Below are 15,676 nucleotides of genomic sequence, written 5' to 3'. Positions count from 1 at the left end.
GTTTGTTTGTTAGGCATAATATCCATATAGTATGCTGTCCCAGAGAGCTTGCACTCTAGTGCTCTTTCAAGATGAAGGCAGGAATGTGTCACAGAAGATTTTTCTCCCTGGAGTTGATAATTCCTGATGTCAAGGCTCTCCCCTGAATTGCCCATGTGTTCATCAGCCTTCAGGACAAAGTACACAACATCAGTTAATTCCAGAGGTGCCTTTTCTGTGCACGTATGTCTGGAGTTCAGGCATGGTCCAGCAGTGCTGCAGCTCATGGGAGTGGAACATGGCTACCCTCTGCCCCCAGAACTGAGGAGGAGTTTACTCAGAGTGTTGCCCAATTGAATGGTGGTGCTGTGCCTGAGGAGGGTCCTCCTTTCTCCCTGATCATGCTCATCACTTAATCCTAGTGCTGCCTGCTGCTACACAGGCTCTCCTGTGATCTGTTTTATCACAATACCTGGGCAAGGCCAGTTTAATCCCAGCTTTAATGAGCTAAAGAGACTCACAGAAAAGTCTGGTCCAAGGAAAGAAGTAGGAGTTCAAGATGGGTAGAAAATGGGGAAAGGAATCTCTCCTCTCACAACAGCAAGTTGTTAAATTGGCTTATCATACCCTGTATTTCACAGAATCAGACCTCTTACAGTTTTAGGATGGTTGTGTACCTGCTCAAAAACCTAGAAAACATTTTCTGTAGTGTCAGTAAATCTCCTTCTTCCAAACATTCTCTGGGACAGTGAAGAGAGGCTTCAAGAACTTCTAATGTTTTATCTTGTGAGCCCTGTGGTAAGGCTTTATATTCCATTATAGTGACTCTTTTGGGAATTCAGAGGCACCATTTGGCTTTTTGCATCTAGGTTTGCTATTTCAGAATGGGGGGAAACCTTGCAATTTATGAATGTACCTGACAGAGATTGTGAGATGCCCAAATGCTGTATTAATGAAGGGGAAATTGAGACAAGTGGAAGATCTGATGGACAAGGTGACCATCATAGGTCTCTTCCAGCCTAAACTGTTCTGTGATTCTGTGATACATGTTGATTTTAAGGACCCTGGGAGCCTTGTGTTCAGCTTTACTGTGAAATGGTACTTGAGTGAGATCTCCATGAAAGATGACAGTGGCTAATTAGATAATGCCATGGAAATTCTGAGGCTGGAGAGGGACTTCTCCCTATCTTTTTTACTATTGTTGGCTAACATACTTCAGTTGGCAAAAATATACCAACTGAATACTCTTTTTCTTGTGTTGTGTCTTTCTCACCTTGGAAAACTGATCATTCTGTCCAGGGTACTGATCAGTGTTACTGAGTAAATGTAAATTGTCCACTAGGTGAAAATCCTCCTTTACAGGATATTTTAGATATCCATTAGACAAATTGTGTTCTATCTCTGAGATAATAAATGTAGGAACAGGAAGAGAAAGTCAAGTCTGTGGCTGCTTCTTGTGCTTGAGAAAGTTTTGTTTCCCTTCAAGTCAGCTAGGACCATTTTGGCTTAGAGCCCTTGATGAAAAAGAAATCTTTGAGGGCTGAGCAGCAGTTAAATTTTTGCTACTTGTTTAATTAGTTAAGCTCTGTAGTAGATTTAATAAAAATAATGCAAAGTTTTGCTTTATACATAACATTTCTGAGGCAAGTTTCCATTTAATTTATTTTACATGAATCATAGTTCTGTATCTCACTGTGAACTTGCACATCATAGTCATGTCTACTGTATATTGTTTTACTTTTGTCTTAAATGTAAATAATCTTTAAATCAAGCACTAATGTTTGAAATCCATTAACGTGTGTCTAGTTTTTTCTTTTAATTTCAATACATTTCATTTTTTAAAAAACTTTAAGTCATAAGTAGTTCTGTAAAAAAATTTCCTTTTTCTAATGACAACTTTTATAAGGGTAAATATGTCTGTTGGGGAAGATAGGTAGCACTCTAAAGTATTTTACTATCAAAAGTGTTTGTTTTACAGAACTTTGGGACAACAATAGTGGTTAATCCTGAAAAAGACAAGGATATGGTGCAAGAGCTACTAGATTTTAAGGATAAAGTGGACCATATCATAGAAGTGTGCTTTCAGAAAAATGAAAAATTTATAAACTTGATGAAGGAGTCCTTTGAAACATTTATCAACAAGAGACCAAATAAGCCTGCAGAATTGATAGGTACACAAATATTTTTCTGTAAAATATTTCAAAAATCTGTAGAAAGCATGACAATGCTGCTGAGTGTGCTAGTGCAGTAGTGGTGCAGTCGCATTCTGCTTTAGGAGACCAGTTTTGGGACGTGAGGCAAACGTGACCCCGGGTGCGTGGCGGGCCCCGGGAGCTTGGGTGTGCTGTCAGGGGGCTGGTGGAGCATGTCACCCTCCTGTCCCTGCGCTCTGCTGCTTGCACGGGGCCTGCTGCTAACAACTGCCAGGGGGAAGAGCAGCTGTGGCAAGGAAAGGGGAACTGGCTTTAGTTGTGGGTGTAGAGGAGTTCCAGTGGATGTTCTGGATCTCTCAGAAAGAAGTAAGTACAGCCCATCCATCTGCCTTGAAGGCTGAAGTTGGGATAACAATTTTAAAGCCTTCAGATACAAGGAGTTTTAATAGAGGGAAAAAACCCACTACCTTGACAGGAGAACTCATGCTTATTAAGGGGAAAGATAATAACAAATACTTTAAAAATATTATTTAGTTTATCCCTGATCGGGCAAAAAGGTATACTAACAGTTTTGCTGCTGAAAAACTGGAGCTGTGGCATTTTACACCAGGAGAGGATACTGCTCCTTGGTTGTTTGTTTTTCCTCTGTACATTGTTTTGCCTTTATTTGGCTTATTTTGTGTCTTCCTTCTAAAATCAGTTTTATGTAGGACAGATTGCACAACACAGTGACACAGGTTAAAGCCATGATATGGGCTGTTGTCATTTGTGGATCATGGTGTTCCAGCTCCCATAAAAGTTTTCTTACACAGAAAGTTGTAGAAGGATACTAACATGACTTATTAAATACTTAGCTAAACTCAAGGCTTAACCTTATTTCTGAAACTACTAACTGGAAAGCATTGCTTCTGTTAAAATGTTAATATGCTCCTACAAAGGAGCATGAGGGACATGGTAAAGGTCTATAAAAACATAGTCCTCTTTATGTTGTTTGTTTCTGTTTCTCATAAAATTTATTCATATACATTGTATGCTTCCAAAACATTGTCTTTCAATAAGTAATGTGCTTGTATGACACAAAATGTGGGAATTTCTAATGTATTAATTTTAATTATTATACTGTATTCATTTTTTGCCTTTGACTATTCCTTTCTGCAGTGCTTTTCCAATATATATAGTAGAGCTGCAGTAATACTCCAGTAATACAGAAGAGCTCTGTTATTCCACTGAATGTAGGGATGGGAAAAGGGAAAATAGAAAATGTAGTGCTTACCCTGTGTTTTAACATATAATAGTATTTAACATATAGTAGTATTTCAAGCAGGAGATGCTTAAGTTGGTTATTTTAGATCTATTTTTTAAGCTGTTACCTCATTTCAGATTTATTTTTAAGCTGTTACCACATTTTATTTATTTGTAGCAAAATATGTGGATTCCAAGTTAAGAGCTGGTAATAAAGAAGCAACAGATGAAGAGTTGGAAAGAATCCTTGACAAAATAATGATCATATTTAGATTCATTCATGGTAAGCAATAGCAATTCACTGTTGATGCAATTAAAACTGATCCCTTTGCTACTAGCAGGGCTGCTTCCCTCTGAATGCAAGAGATCTTTTTCAGTATGAATTTCTGCTCAACTCAATCTGTAATTTAGGTTGTCTTACTCTTGAACAATAAATATATGGGGGAGGACAAATAGGTCTGTGGATGTTGGCAAGTTACAGACCTTTGAGTCCTGTGAGTGGAGACCTAAGAGTTAGAGGTGTTGCTGGAAGATTTTAACATAAATTAGCCATGGCTGTTACCACAACTTCTCTAATGACAGTACAGACTTTTCTGTCCACTTAGGTATGTTGTAGGTACAAAGCATGAAAACCCAGCAACTTTTCTTGGCTTGTCTTTTCTCATCATAGCTGAGAAGGAACATAGTGGAGGGCTCAGAATGACAGGAAAAAGTGTTATGGCTGAGTTTCACTGCCTTTGAAATGCATTTCCTTCATGTATGTATCTATCTGAGCAAAACTCTTGAATGTGCTATGATTTCTTTTTTCCCTAGATTGGACATCGGAAAAAACAGTGGTCTAATCCAATATAGATACGCATGTGTATCCTGAGCTGGGATGGAAAAGCAGGAATTACCCAGCTCTGTATTAGTTTGTCTGAGATCTATGGGGTTCTCTCCTCATAAAAATCCCAAACAAGTACAATATGATGGGAAAGCAGTCAAGTCATAAAGTAGTATAATTTGCATAATTGAATCATAATTGCAGCATTTTTGTCAGATGGAGATGGTGAATGAAAAAGTTGTACTGGCAGTTTGTCAGCCTAAGATATTGATTTTTGTTAATCTGAAACTTTCACCAGTTCTTTTTCTCTTCATAGTTTTTGTAGTACTGAGCTAAAAGCATGGATTTTATTTTGAGCTGTCTAGTACATAAGAGTTCTGATGATAAGTAGTAGGTAGTTTCTGGGTATTGGCCTTTTCAATAATATTGTGATGCAGCTGGTTCATGGAACTTCATCAGGACAGGATGGGGAAGGAAGAAGACTACCATAACAAGCCCTAAGTTGGAAGCTGTTCATGAGGAATTATGAGGGGCTACTGTAGGCAGCACAAGTAGTGGCTTGGGTTACAGTAAATTTGTTCCTCTTAAAAGAGAAATACCTTGCACTGTCATATGGAAGAAGTTTGGGTTTAAGGTGTGAAAGTTTGTGGATACCTATATGACTCATTCATTTAGAAGACCTGTTGGCAAACCATGTGAGAAGACTTCTGTTAAATTTTCTTTCCCTTAAGCTTTTAAAATACATCCTTTAAAACATAGAAAACCTCTGCCCACCTTTTTTCTTTTTTTTTTTTTTTTTTTTAATAAATCGGACCAGTGCAGGGAGAATGTTCTTCTGGACCCCAGAGTAATTTCATGTGTTTTGCAGCTGATCCAATGGGAAATACAAGGCAGCCCAAGCTCCTGGGGCAGAAATAAAAATAATTAAATATTGTGCAAAATATGTTAAAATGACAAAAATATAAAACTAACAAAATGTCTACGTGTTTTTCTTCATTGCTACAGAATGAATATTGTTCTGTTAATCAGCTTGTCATGAGAAAGGCTTGTGTCACAAACCTGAAGGCCAGTGATGCAGATAGAATGTATCATTTAATTTCATTCTATTTTTTGTTTCAATTTCGTTGCAGGGAAGGATGTGTTTGAGGCATTTTATAAGAAGGACTTGGCCAAAAGACTGCTGGTTGGAAAAAGTGCATCAGTAGATGCTGAGAAGTCCATGTTATCAAAGCTTAAACATGGTAGGTGTCTTCAAATGTGTTAAATTTGTATTGCTTTTTGGCATGCAAATTTGGAATCCCTATTTTCTCATGCTTTTAAGAAGTGGCAAGCCAAATTTTAAGTAATAGCTATTCAGCTCTTAACTTAAATACTAAGGGAGGATGTAAGTGTATGTATGTATATATATATATATGTATGTATGTATCAGACCTTTTATTATGCTCAACAAGAACTATAAGGCTGACTTCTTAGGTATGAGATGGTATACCTACCTTCTGTAGGCATAATGTATTTACAGAGGGGCAAAATCCTGAAAAGGTTCCTATTTGTGGGTGCTCTGTATCCTGGTAAATGTGGCTCAGCTGTCTCAGATTAAATGTTTATCACTTGTTCTGTGCTTCTTTGTAATTGTGGGGTCTTTGCTTTTTTTTTGTTTGTGTGACAGAATGTGGCGCTGCTTTTACCAGCAAACTGGAGGGCATGTTCAAAGACATGGAACTGTCCAAAGATATCATGGTACAGTTTAAGCAGGTACTTTAGCTTTTGTTTGTATACTAAATTTTGCACAGTCATGGGGAGGCATTTAATGGTGCTATCCATTGGATTAAGCTAAAATTAATTAAAACAGCTTTGAGCAGGTCCTAGTCATAATAATAGTGTCTACTTAGTGTTCTGTTTATACAACAGAATTTATTTATGGTATACAATAATTTTACATTTTTATTTTATTCCTTTTAAAGTAAATTAATCTAAATGCCACATAGTAATTTAGTTGACTGAAATCTTTGGAAGTCTGTATCCCCTCTATCTGTATACTGGTGCTGCACTGATGAATTTTTTGTGAACGGCCCACACCAGAAAAACTCCGTGAAGGTTGCTAAGTGCACAGAAACTGTGAATGTCTCAGCCTCAGAGTTTCCAGCTTATTGGTGACTGATGAATGGTTGCAGAAAGTACTGTACATGCTCACCCTGTTGTTGCATTTCTCTCTGGGTACTTGTTTTGGGGCCTTACTGAAGTCAGAATGCTGGGTCAGGGACCTGACCCAGGGCAACACCTGTAATGAAATACTGTAGTGACTCTTCTGTCCCAGATTTTGCAGTCTGGCTTGACTGGTGCTCTGCTCCAATTATATGAAACAGTTTTGTCTAACAGATGTAGAAATCCAAGAGGGTCCTTTTGATCTTAGTATTTGCCATGGTTTCTTTTCTTTTGCTTTATTTGCATTTGATTAAAGCTTCTTTGACCTCAGCACCCTATATAGACAGAAGTCTAGAATATTTCAAGGCATGTTGATCTTTTCTTTGTATTCCCAACCACTTGCTGTGCTTTGAAGATGGGGAAGTGGTCATTAGATAGTTACTCAAAATCCTGGTAGAGCATGTCTAACCAAGGTTGTGGCCTGTAAGAATTTTTAATTGTTATACTAATCCTAAATTTCTAACTTAAGTATATACATTTTCTAATTTAGTATGCAGACAGTATACTTGAATAATTTTTGTCTCTTGTATTTTAGTATATGCAGAACCAAAGTGACCCAGGAAATATAGACCTGACAGTAAATATATTAACTATGGGATATTGGCCAACTTATACACCTATGGAAGTCCACTTAAATTCAGAGGTTCGTGTTTGAATTCTTCTTCTAAATACACTTTACCAAATTAAATCACTATCACTTAAATCACTTTACCAAATTAAATCACTATCACATTAATGCCCTTCATGTAGTTTTTCCACTAGATATCTAAGGGGTTTATGTAACTTTAAGGATTTCAGAACTGCAAAAAATAGAACATAGTGGATAAAGTCTACTTTTTTCAGATTATTATTTCACTCACTGTGGGGGCTTTTTTACCTGTATAATAATATCATTGCCTTACTTAGCATTGCAGTCAGTTACCTAAAAGTTTGCTATTGGTCAGTTCACTTTAGTTTAGTCAATCTTTAACTACATTGGTTAGGCACTTTGAACTAGTCAATAGTTGTGGTTTTGCAAGTTCCTTTTTTCAAAGATCCTTTGTCTGTTCCCTGCCGTGTGTCACACAAAACTAGCCCCTGCATTTAAATAGTATTTGCTTGACAAAGGATTGTTTCCAAGTTCAGAGATTCTTGCAAAGATTCTTCTTTCCGTAGCAATTTAGGTTGAAATGTGTATTTGGAGTCCTTATTTTCTACAATACCTTGTTTGATCAGATGTATGGGAAGCACTTCAGAGGACAGAGGTGGTAATGGGGTTCCCACTCAGTTTGGAAGATGTGGAAGCTCTTGTACTCTTGTTCCTGAGGTGTCTTTTCCTCCATGGCAGACTATTTCCAAAGAATCCAGCCTGAGCAACACATCATGCAAATGGAGGGGTAGAACCCCTTACTTGGAAGTAAGAGGGCATAAAGTAGTGACATTGGACTGGAGTTCCATTCCATTCACAAACTACAGGAAGAACTTAAGAGCAGATGGTACTAGTCAGGGCAAAGGTGTGAGATGGATGCTTTTTGTCCTATGACTTCTAGGTCAGATTCAAAGTCCGGGACAAAACCAGTATCTCTTTTGAGGTTTAAAATCCTTTAAAGGGGGTTTATTTTACTGTTATTCAAAACAAGCAAATTCAAAACCCAAGAAAAATTCAGTTATTTTTGAATTGAGGCTGCATAGTAGTACCAGTGTTCCTGAGAGCAAAATTTTGCTCTTTGGATTAAGCTTTTCCCACAAAATAGCCTATTAGGAAACATGGTGGAGGAGAATAAAGAAATTACATGTGTGAAATCATTTTGTATCACTGCAAGATATAGTGCTAGTGTTTTTTCTCTTTTCTTAACAGATGATAAAGCTTCAAGAGGTATTTAAAACCTTTTACCTTGGCAAACACAGTGGTCGAAAACTTCAATGGCAAACCACTTTAGGACATGCTGTCCTAAAGGCAGAATTTAAGGAAGTAAGTTTGCTTGGATAATGCTTTGCCTGTTAGGTTTAAATTTAAATCAGTTATTTGGAATCTAATAATGTGTTGCATTTTTTTATAAAGGTACCAACATTTTTGTGGAGGAACAATCACAATTCAGTACTGTTATTTTGTAGAGAAAATAGGATTTTTATTATTAAACTAAAATACTACCTAGCTAACAAGACAGCATTGTGATACCTTTTGGTAATATTAATTTGATAGGAATTGTTGCTTATTCAAATAAATCAAATTGTAATAAAGTAAGAAACTAAAACAAGAAAAAGAACACAGCATTTTTTAGCTTTAATTTGGAATTGTTTTGATTGTAGAAATGCTTTTAGTATGCTTGGCATACATAAAGATACTGAAGGTGTGAGTCATGTGATGGCTGTGGATAAAATTTAAATGCTAGTTGAATTATTTAACTGTTAAATAACTGCACTGTTTGTTAATGTGGTTTTGTTTTGTCTCATGCAGTATCTTGCTTTGTAATAGTACAGCTTCACTAAGCCACAGCAAAGATAAAACCCTTGAATTCTTTTACTAACTCATTGTGAATATTGAGTTAATTACAGAAAAATTCACTATTGATGGCAGCAACACCAAAATGTTATACATTGTAATTAAAATGAAGGATGTGAAGTAAAAACCAGGCCATTCTAACGACCTTCTGCTGTGTATTGTATTGTTACTGTTAGAAGAGGGAAAAAAAATGGTTTTATAAATATCCTGTTTCCCCAATACTACATTCAGGCAGATTCTTCTGCACGCCAGGCATTCCAAAATGCATATCAATTCTTCTAGAAATAGAAAAATTAATGTATACTTTCTGTAACTGTCAAATGTAGGGGGTATAATAGAAAATTCTCTGAATATTACTATTATTTGTTGTTTCTCTTTTAGGGGAAGAAGGAGTTTCAAGTATCACTCTTTCAGACATTAGTATTGCTTATGTTTAATGAAGGAGATGAATTCAGTTTTGAAGAAATTAAAATGGCTACTGGTGTAGGTAGGAAGAATATTTTCTGATTTTTAAATTTATTCATCAAGTGATCAGCAATTATGATTTGGTATGTGAAGGCCTAATTTTAAGAAATTTGTCATGATCATTAGGACAAACTTCATGTGCCAATAGCATGCACACCCTAAAAGAGATGGGGAAAACAGACTGCAGGTGTTTCTTAGTGTATTTTCCTGGTGTGTAAAATGGACACTTCACAAAATTATTAGTAAGAGCTGTGTGGCATGTAGTACTACTAACAATCTATTAGATTTACAAAATGCATCACTGCAATTCTTAAAATTTAAGTAGTGATAAAGAATGTTGTGTGTACAGTTTATTTTTGCTCCTGTTCAGTTTCACATACTATATTTTGAAAATAATCTGTTGTAGAATGTTGTTAGTTGGAGGTGATTTAGGAGAGTATTTTCAGTTGAACTGCTTGGAGAGCTCACCTGCCTGTTGCCCATTCCTGTGGCTGGGGTGCCCCTTCACAGCAGGTCTGATTTGTACAGAGCAGCGCTGTGTGCTGGGTGTGGACTTTGTAGCTCTCTGCTCTGCACTTGAACCTGAAGGATAAAAAAAGCTGAGGAAGAGTACAATTTTCTTTTTAACTATCTGCAGTATCTGTCTTGTGTTTTTTTGTTCTTGAGTAGGTTTTTTTCCCCTGAATTATTATACTCTCTTGAAATAGTTATAGCCAAAACACTGTCATCATTACTCTGCAAGTTTTGCTTCAATCAGCAGCTTATACCCAGTAGCCCTTCACATCTTGAAACTTAAGATCAACCTAATATAGCAGTATATATATCTGAAAGAGTATTTGAGCCCTTACAAGTATTAAAATATTGTAATATATTTACTGAAAGGCTCTAAAATGGGGGATACCAAGAATCCTTGTGGTTCAGAATGATGCATTGCAGAAGGAAGTACAGCCTGGGTGCTCCATTGTCTCAGTGTCAGTGCTTCCAGTTACTTAGTCATCCTCTCCCTTAATGGCAAGGGAACTGAAGAAAATCCATGCCAGTGACAATAATCATCAGGCTAGTCTGGAGAGGCTCATTGGGCTGGAGTACAATGTTCACAGAACAAACACAGGTTCATGCAAGCCTGATCCAGGTCCTGATCCAGGCTTTCTCATCTTAGATTGCTGTCCCTTGGAGCTTGCATTCTGGCTGCCTGACAGCAACAGATAAAATCTGCTGCATGGAAATCCATTCCATTATAGCACAAAATAAGGAATTCAATAGACTGGTTTTAAGGCAGGTGGCTGGAATTGGTAGTTGGGAGCTACCTACATGTCATTGCACTAATCACCATGTCTGTATTTCTCTCCCCTTTAGAGAAGTAGTATAGAAATTTGGGTGGTAAGGACAGTTCATGGTCCATTGGATTCCTGTGAGGCCAGGACAAATAGCACTGAATCACAGAATGGCTTGGATTGGAAGGGTTTTAAAAGATAATCTAGTTCCAGCCCCTTGCCCTGGGGGGCAAGGACACCTTCCATTAAGCCAGGTTACTCAGCTCTGTCCAGCCTGGTCTTGAACACTTCCAGGGAAGGAGAATCCAGAACTTCTCTTGACAACCTGTTCTAGTGCCTTGCCATTCTGACAAGAAAGAATTTATTTCTAATACCTAATCTATTCTGTTTCATTTTGAAGCCATTCCCCCATGTCATGTTACTACATGGTCTTGTAAATTTACAAGTTCCGGTCTATTTTTCTTGTAGGGATTAGCTGGCCGTGGTTGGAATTTGTGTTTTCCAATCACTGTTATAATAAATCATCATCAGCCTCTTTAATGAGATTGTTATTGGTACATTAGGACAGTGAGAAAATGCAGAAACTGTTACTCAGAGAAAGAACAGTCATCTTCTGTCTGATTGTACTTCCTCAAGATATGTTATCCAAATATATTCTGTGTTTTTACTTGTCTATCAAGGGAGCCTCTAGGAGCTATAGTTCTTACTTCTACTTCAGAGATTGATAGGTAATTGTAAATTCCTTCTTTTTGGCATACTGTAACCCGTGGCTTCACATGCAAAGCTCCAGAGTGTTGTATTTGAACAAAAATACGGCTCAACAATCTGCATTTACTGAGGCTGAAACACAAAACATCTCAAATGTCATAAATGCCTGTTTAGCCCACATGGTTTAAAGGGTTTTTTTTTTGAGAAATCATGGAACAGTTGGAAGTTTAAAAGAAGGAAAAGGTTGCTGTGTGTAAAAGCTTAAGTATTTTAAAAATAGCAAGTGTTAATCTTTTACTCAGCTGTACTTCAGCACTAGATTGCAAAATCTTTTTTTCAGTTTTTAGGCTAAAACTCTGTTCAGGAGATCCAACACATTTGGTGATAATGTTATACTGTGAATAAAATATTCTAGAGACTGCAGAGGCTCTTTCAATGCAAAATCTTGATACAAGACTTTGCAACATTAGAATGTTTAAGACTTCATTTTATCTTGTCTAAATGCTTTTAGCCTTAAATATTGCTAGATAAAATTTTCCTCACACACTTGTGTCTACTACTTGCCTGTTTTGAGGGAAGTTTGACTATAATAGCTGTCAGCTCTACCCTCCCACAAAACATCTTCTTGTCGATTTAGACTTCTGTATTTTTATTCTATTATGTTTTTTTTGCTGTGTGATAACAACACTGATCAAATCTTGAAATAGGTGGCTTTGAGTTTCTTGTCGTACACTGGCTTTCTTTTCTGAAATCCTGTTACTACCACATGAAACTAAAGCAATAAAACTAAGTTTGTGTTAATGTGAAATATTTTCTGAAACTATTTTGGAAGGAAAACTCACTGAGATGAGCCTAAATCTGTCTTGCATATGTATATAATCCTGAGTATGCTCTCAGCATTTAACCTGTGAAAGACAAGACCAAGTTTGAAGGCTGTGAGCCACTTCATAATTGGAACTTAGTTGGTAGAAAGTAGCAACATAAAGCAACTGGCTTTTCAATTTATTACTAGATTAATCTCATAAAACTCTTGATGTTAATGTTTTGTTCTCCTTTCTCCCATATTTGAACTCCTTCACAGAGGACAGTGAATTAAGAAGAACATTGCAGTCTTTAGCTTGTGGAAAAGCACGAGTATTGATTAAAAATCCAAAGGGCAAGGATGTAGAAGATGGAGATAAATTCATCTTTAATGGAGATTTCAAGCATAAATTGTTTAGAATAAAGATCAACCAGATTCAAATGAAAGAAACAGTATGTACTTTTTTCATTCATTCAGCTTATGTATTAACTATTTATCTGCATATCCCATATGGAAAGACAATCTCTAGTATTTTTTGCATATAAAAAAATGAATATTCAATTTCAAATGATAATTTTTAGAGTAGTCAAGGTGACTCAGAGGCAATAAAGACTTTAAAATTACTGAAATTGAAAACAACTTAGTTTGCTTCCTTTGCTTGCAAATTTAAATGCCTATATATTAAACTAAAAGGATCTTGTAGATGTTTCAGTCCATCTTAGAAGTTTCTGTGGTATTGCTGAAGTTTTGGTACTATATTGAACTCATGAATCAAATGTCACCATGTTACTTCTATATTTAGCAGGTAAAGAAGGCTATAAAAGTCAGGGTTGTCCCTCATTCTGCAGTGAAAACAAACCTTTTTTGTTGTATCTGAACTCCCATTCTTGACACAAGGTGACATAGTCTAATTAACAGTGACTTGTTTCTTTTTTGCATTTGCATATTAAATTCCCTGAAAAGTCAAACTGGATTTTGACAAAACTCTGCTGTATTTGGTCTGTCAAAGTGTTATGTGTTCTCTCAAAAATCTTCAGGGAGTTTCCAAGATTTACTTTTATCAAATAATGTAAAATAAGACAGTTTTTCCTTTACATTATCCTGAATTTTCTCTTTTACTTGCTTTAGCAGTACACTTCACGTCACTTAGCCCTTAGAATGCAGTAATGCATGCATCTGTCTCAAAGATAAATAAGAATGCATGAGCTTCATTTTATTGTGAAGGTTAACTATAGAGATAGAATTAATAAAAAGTAGTAACAGAGGGTGATATAATTTGTGGTGTTGTATTGTTCTTTAGGTTGAAGAACAGGTCAGCACAACTGAAAGAGTATTTCAGGACAGGCAATATCAGATTGATGCTGCTATTGTACGAATAATGAAGATGAGGAAGACTCTTGGTCATAATCTTCTTGTTTCTGAATTGTATAATCAACTGAAATTTCCTGTAAAGGTAACTCATGTTTTTTGGTTTTTTTTGTCAAACCATCCTAGATTTATCTAAATGTATGTAATATATATTTTTATTCAGCTTGTCTATAAGAGCAAGAAATGTCAAATATCATAGAATTAGACTCAAAGATTAAGGTATTGTGTGAAGAGAAGTAAGTTGGAGTATCAATACTACATCAGTTATATACTGTGGTGCATTTCTTATGTAGCTTTTAGCAGGTTTTTTTTTTTAGTGTTTGCCTTTGTATTACTAACTGCTATACTAATCTCATCTTTTCTTGTAGCCTGGAGACTTGAAAAAGAGAATTGAATCTCTCATTGACAGAGACTATATGGAGAGAGACAAAGACAACCCCAATCAGTACCACTATGTTGCATAAAGGAGAAGAATAGTTTTATTTTTAAAAATTGAGAAACTTAAAAATAAAAACCAAAATCATCCACATATATCTTTAAGACACCAAATACCTATGCTGTTCCAGACTTTCCTTTTAGCAGATTGATCAGGTTGATCTATTTTATTCAACCAGCTGCATGCACTGCTGTGGAAAAGAAGACAAATGACATGTTAATTGATCACCTTTGTCAAGACTTCTTACTAATTTTAAATGCCCTGGGTTTTTTTTTTTTCCTTTAGTTAATCTTTTATTCTCTTGGGTTCTTCAAAATTTAGTTGTACAGTTTTGTTTAACAACGTCATAGAAGTTGGATGGAAAGGTAAAATTACCTGTGTGAGAAATGCTTTTGTCATGAATGCAAGTCTGGTTTCTTAATTTAGGTGTTCTTAACTGCATTCATAAAGTCCCTATAAATGCTGCATTCTTTAGCTACAGTTACAATTTGGGTAACTTTTTAAAAACCCTTCATTGATGAACATGTATGTACAAGCAGTGTTGTTGAAATACACTGAAGTTTTGCACCATGAAAACCCTTAAACTTGTGTTCAGTTAATATTCTTTCAAGTTATTACAAACTTCGGTCTGGTTTGTACAAATCAGGTTTTGAAGTGAGATTCTTGATGTGCCAAGAGGACAACTGCATTCATGTGTGTACTGAGTTGTTGGATTATTTAGCTAAAATATGGATTGTTCTATTATTACTACTTCTGCTGGCTTGGGTGGCAAAGATTAGATCCGAGTCAATGAGGCCCTACCTCATTTTAGGGCAGCAGGTGTATTTCACTGTTTCTGTAATTGCCGTAATATTGAGTTCTGCCTTGAAAATAACATCCAGGGAACCTACTGTACAGTGTGCTCTACTTTAAGAAAACAAAAACTTTTTTTAAAAAATACTTTTATGGTCTCAATATTGGGAAAGCATAGCTTTTTGTCTTGAAAGACTAAGAACTTTGTGAGTACTTTGTTACATATTGTACATATGTAAGTTGATTTGAATTAAAGAGTGAAAGACACTGTAGATCTGTTAGATAACTGTAAGGAAGATACCTTTCCTGGCAATACTTGCAAGACTGTTTATTTTCCTGATTTGTCTACTGGTATGTTTCATTCTGAAAAAGAGCTACCAAAGGAGTTTTCATCACTACATAAAGGAGAATTTAGCTAAGCAATATTTTCTTGAGAGATACCTTACTAAGTTTATGTAACATGGAGTTTGTGCATCAATTAAAAGGCCACTTCTTAAAGTGAACAATGCTATGAGGTGACAACTTGTGGAACTACATATTAAAAGTCCTTATTCTGTCCTTTGGTGTTATTAATTTTATTGCATTCTGAATTATTTTTGTTCCCTTTGTGTTTGGAGACTAAACACATTTAGTTTATTGTATTTAAAGCATATTTAATATTATAATTTAATGTAGACTTATTTTAATATTTGAATCTTCAGTTGATGCAAATAAAATCTTTGATGCATATTAAGTATTAATTTCTTAGCTTTTGTGAGAATGTGGCACTTTTTTTGAGATTGGTTTTTTAGTGTTATACCATTCACTTTGTAGTTCACTTTTTATGTATATGGAAACCAATCAGATCCATCTGACTTCTAAACCAAACAGGAATATGTGCCTCACAGAAAGGTAATGGCCAGAGAGCCTTCATCCACACTGAAAGCTGACAGTAGTGTGTGCAGTAACTG

At 35.9% G+C, this 15,676-nt stretch overlaps 1 protein-coding gene across 6 annotated transcripts in view; it reads left to right on the top strand.

The window, feature by feature from the left end:
- CUL4A (cullin 4A) overlaps window positions 1–15,459 on the top strand; it is a 35,109-nt gene extending 19,650 nt beyond the window's left edge. For 3 of the 6 annotated variants that reach the window (XM_030279716.4, XM_072933326.1, XM_030279753.4), the window contains 10 exons: window positions 1,958–2,150; window positions 3,553–3,657; window positions 5,328–5,438; window positions 5,864–5,949; window positions 6,935–7,042; window positions 8,237–8,350; window positions 9,263–9,368; window positions 12,410–12,582; window positions 13,431–13,583; window positions 13,867–15,459. In XM_030279716.4, coding sequence (XP_030135576.2) covers window positions 1,958–2,150; window positions 3,553–3,657; window positions 5,328–5,438; window positions 5,864–5,949; window positions 6,935–7,042; window positions 8,237–8,350; window positions 9,263–9,368; window positions 12,410–12,582; window positions 13,431–13,583; window positions 13,867–13,962 — 1,245 coding nt within the window. In that variant the 3' untranslated portion in view covers window positions 13,963–15,459. Of the gene's footprint in view, window positions 1–1,957; window positions 2,151–3,552; window positions 3,658–5,327; window positions 5,439–5,863; window positions 5,950–6,934; window positions 7,043–8,236; window positions 8,351–9,262; window positions 9,369–12,409; window positions 12,583–13,430; window positions 13,584–13,866 lie in introns of those variants that run through there. The other 3 variants (XM_072933328.1, XM_072933331.1, XM_072933336.1) reach the window with 3 other exon arrangements.
- Window positions 15,460–15,676: the final 217 nt, after the last annotated feature.

The sequence above is a fragment of the Taeniopygia guttata genome, chromosome 1 (genome assembly GCF_048771995.1).
Source record: "Taeniopygia guttata chromosome 1, bTaeGut7.mat, whole genome shotgun sequence".
NCBI classification, from domain to species: domain Eukaryota; kingdom Metazoa; phylum Chordata; class Aves; order Passeriformes; family Estrildidae; genus Taeniopygia; species Taeniopygia guttata.
The sequence above is the reverse complement of the archived record's forward strand: the minus strand, read 5'-3'. Positions and strand labels throughout refer to the sequence as shown.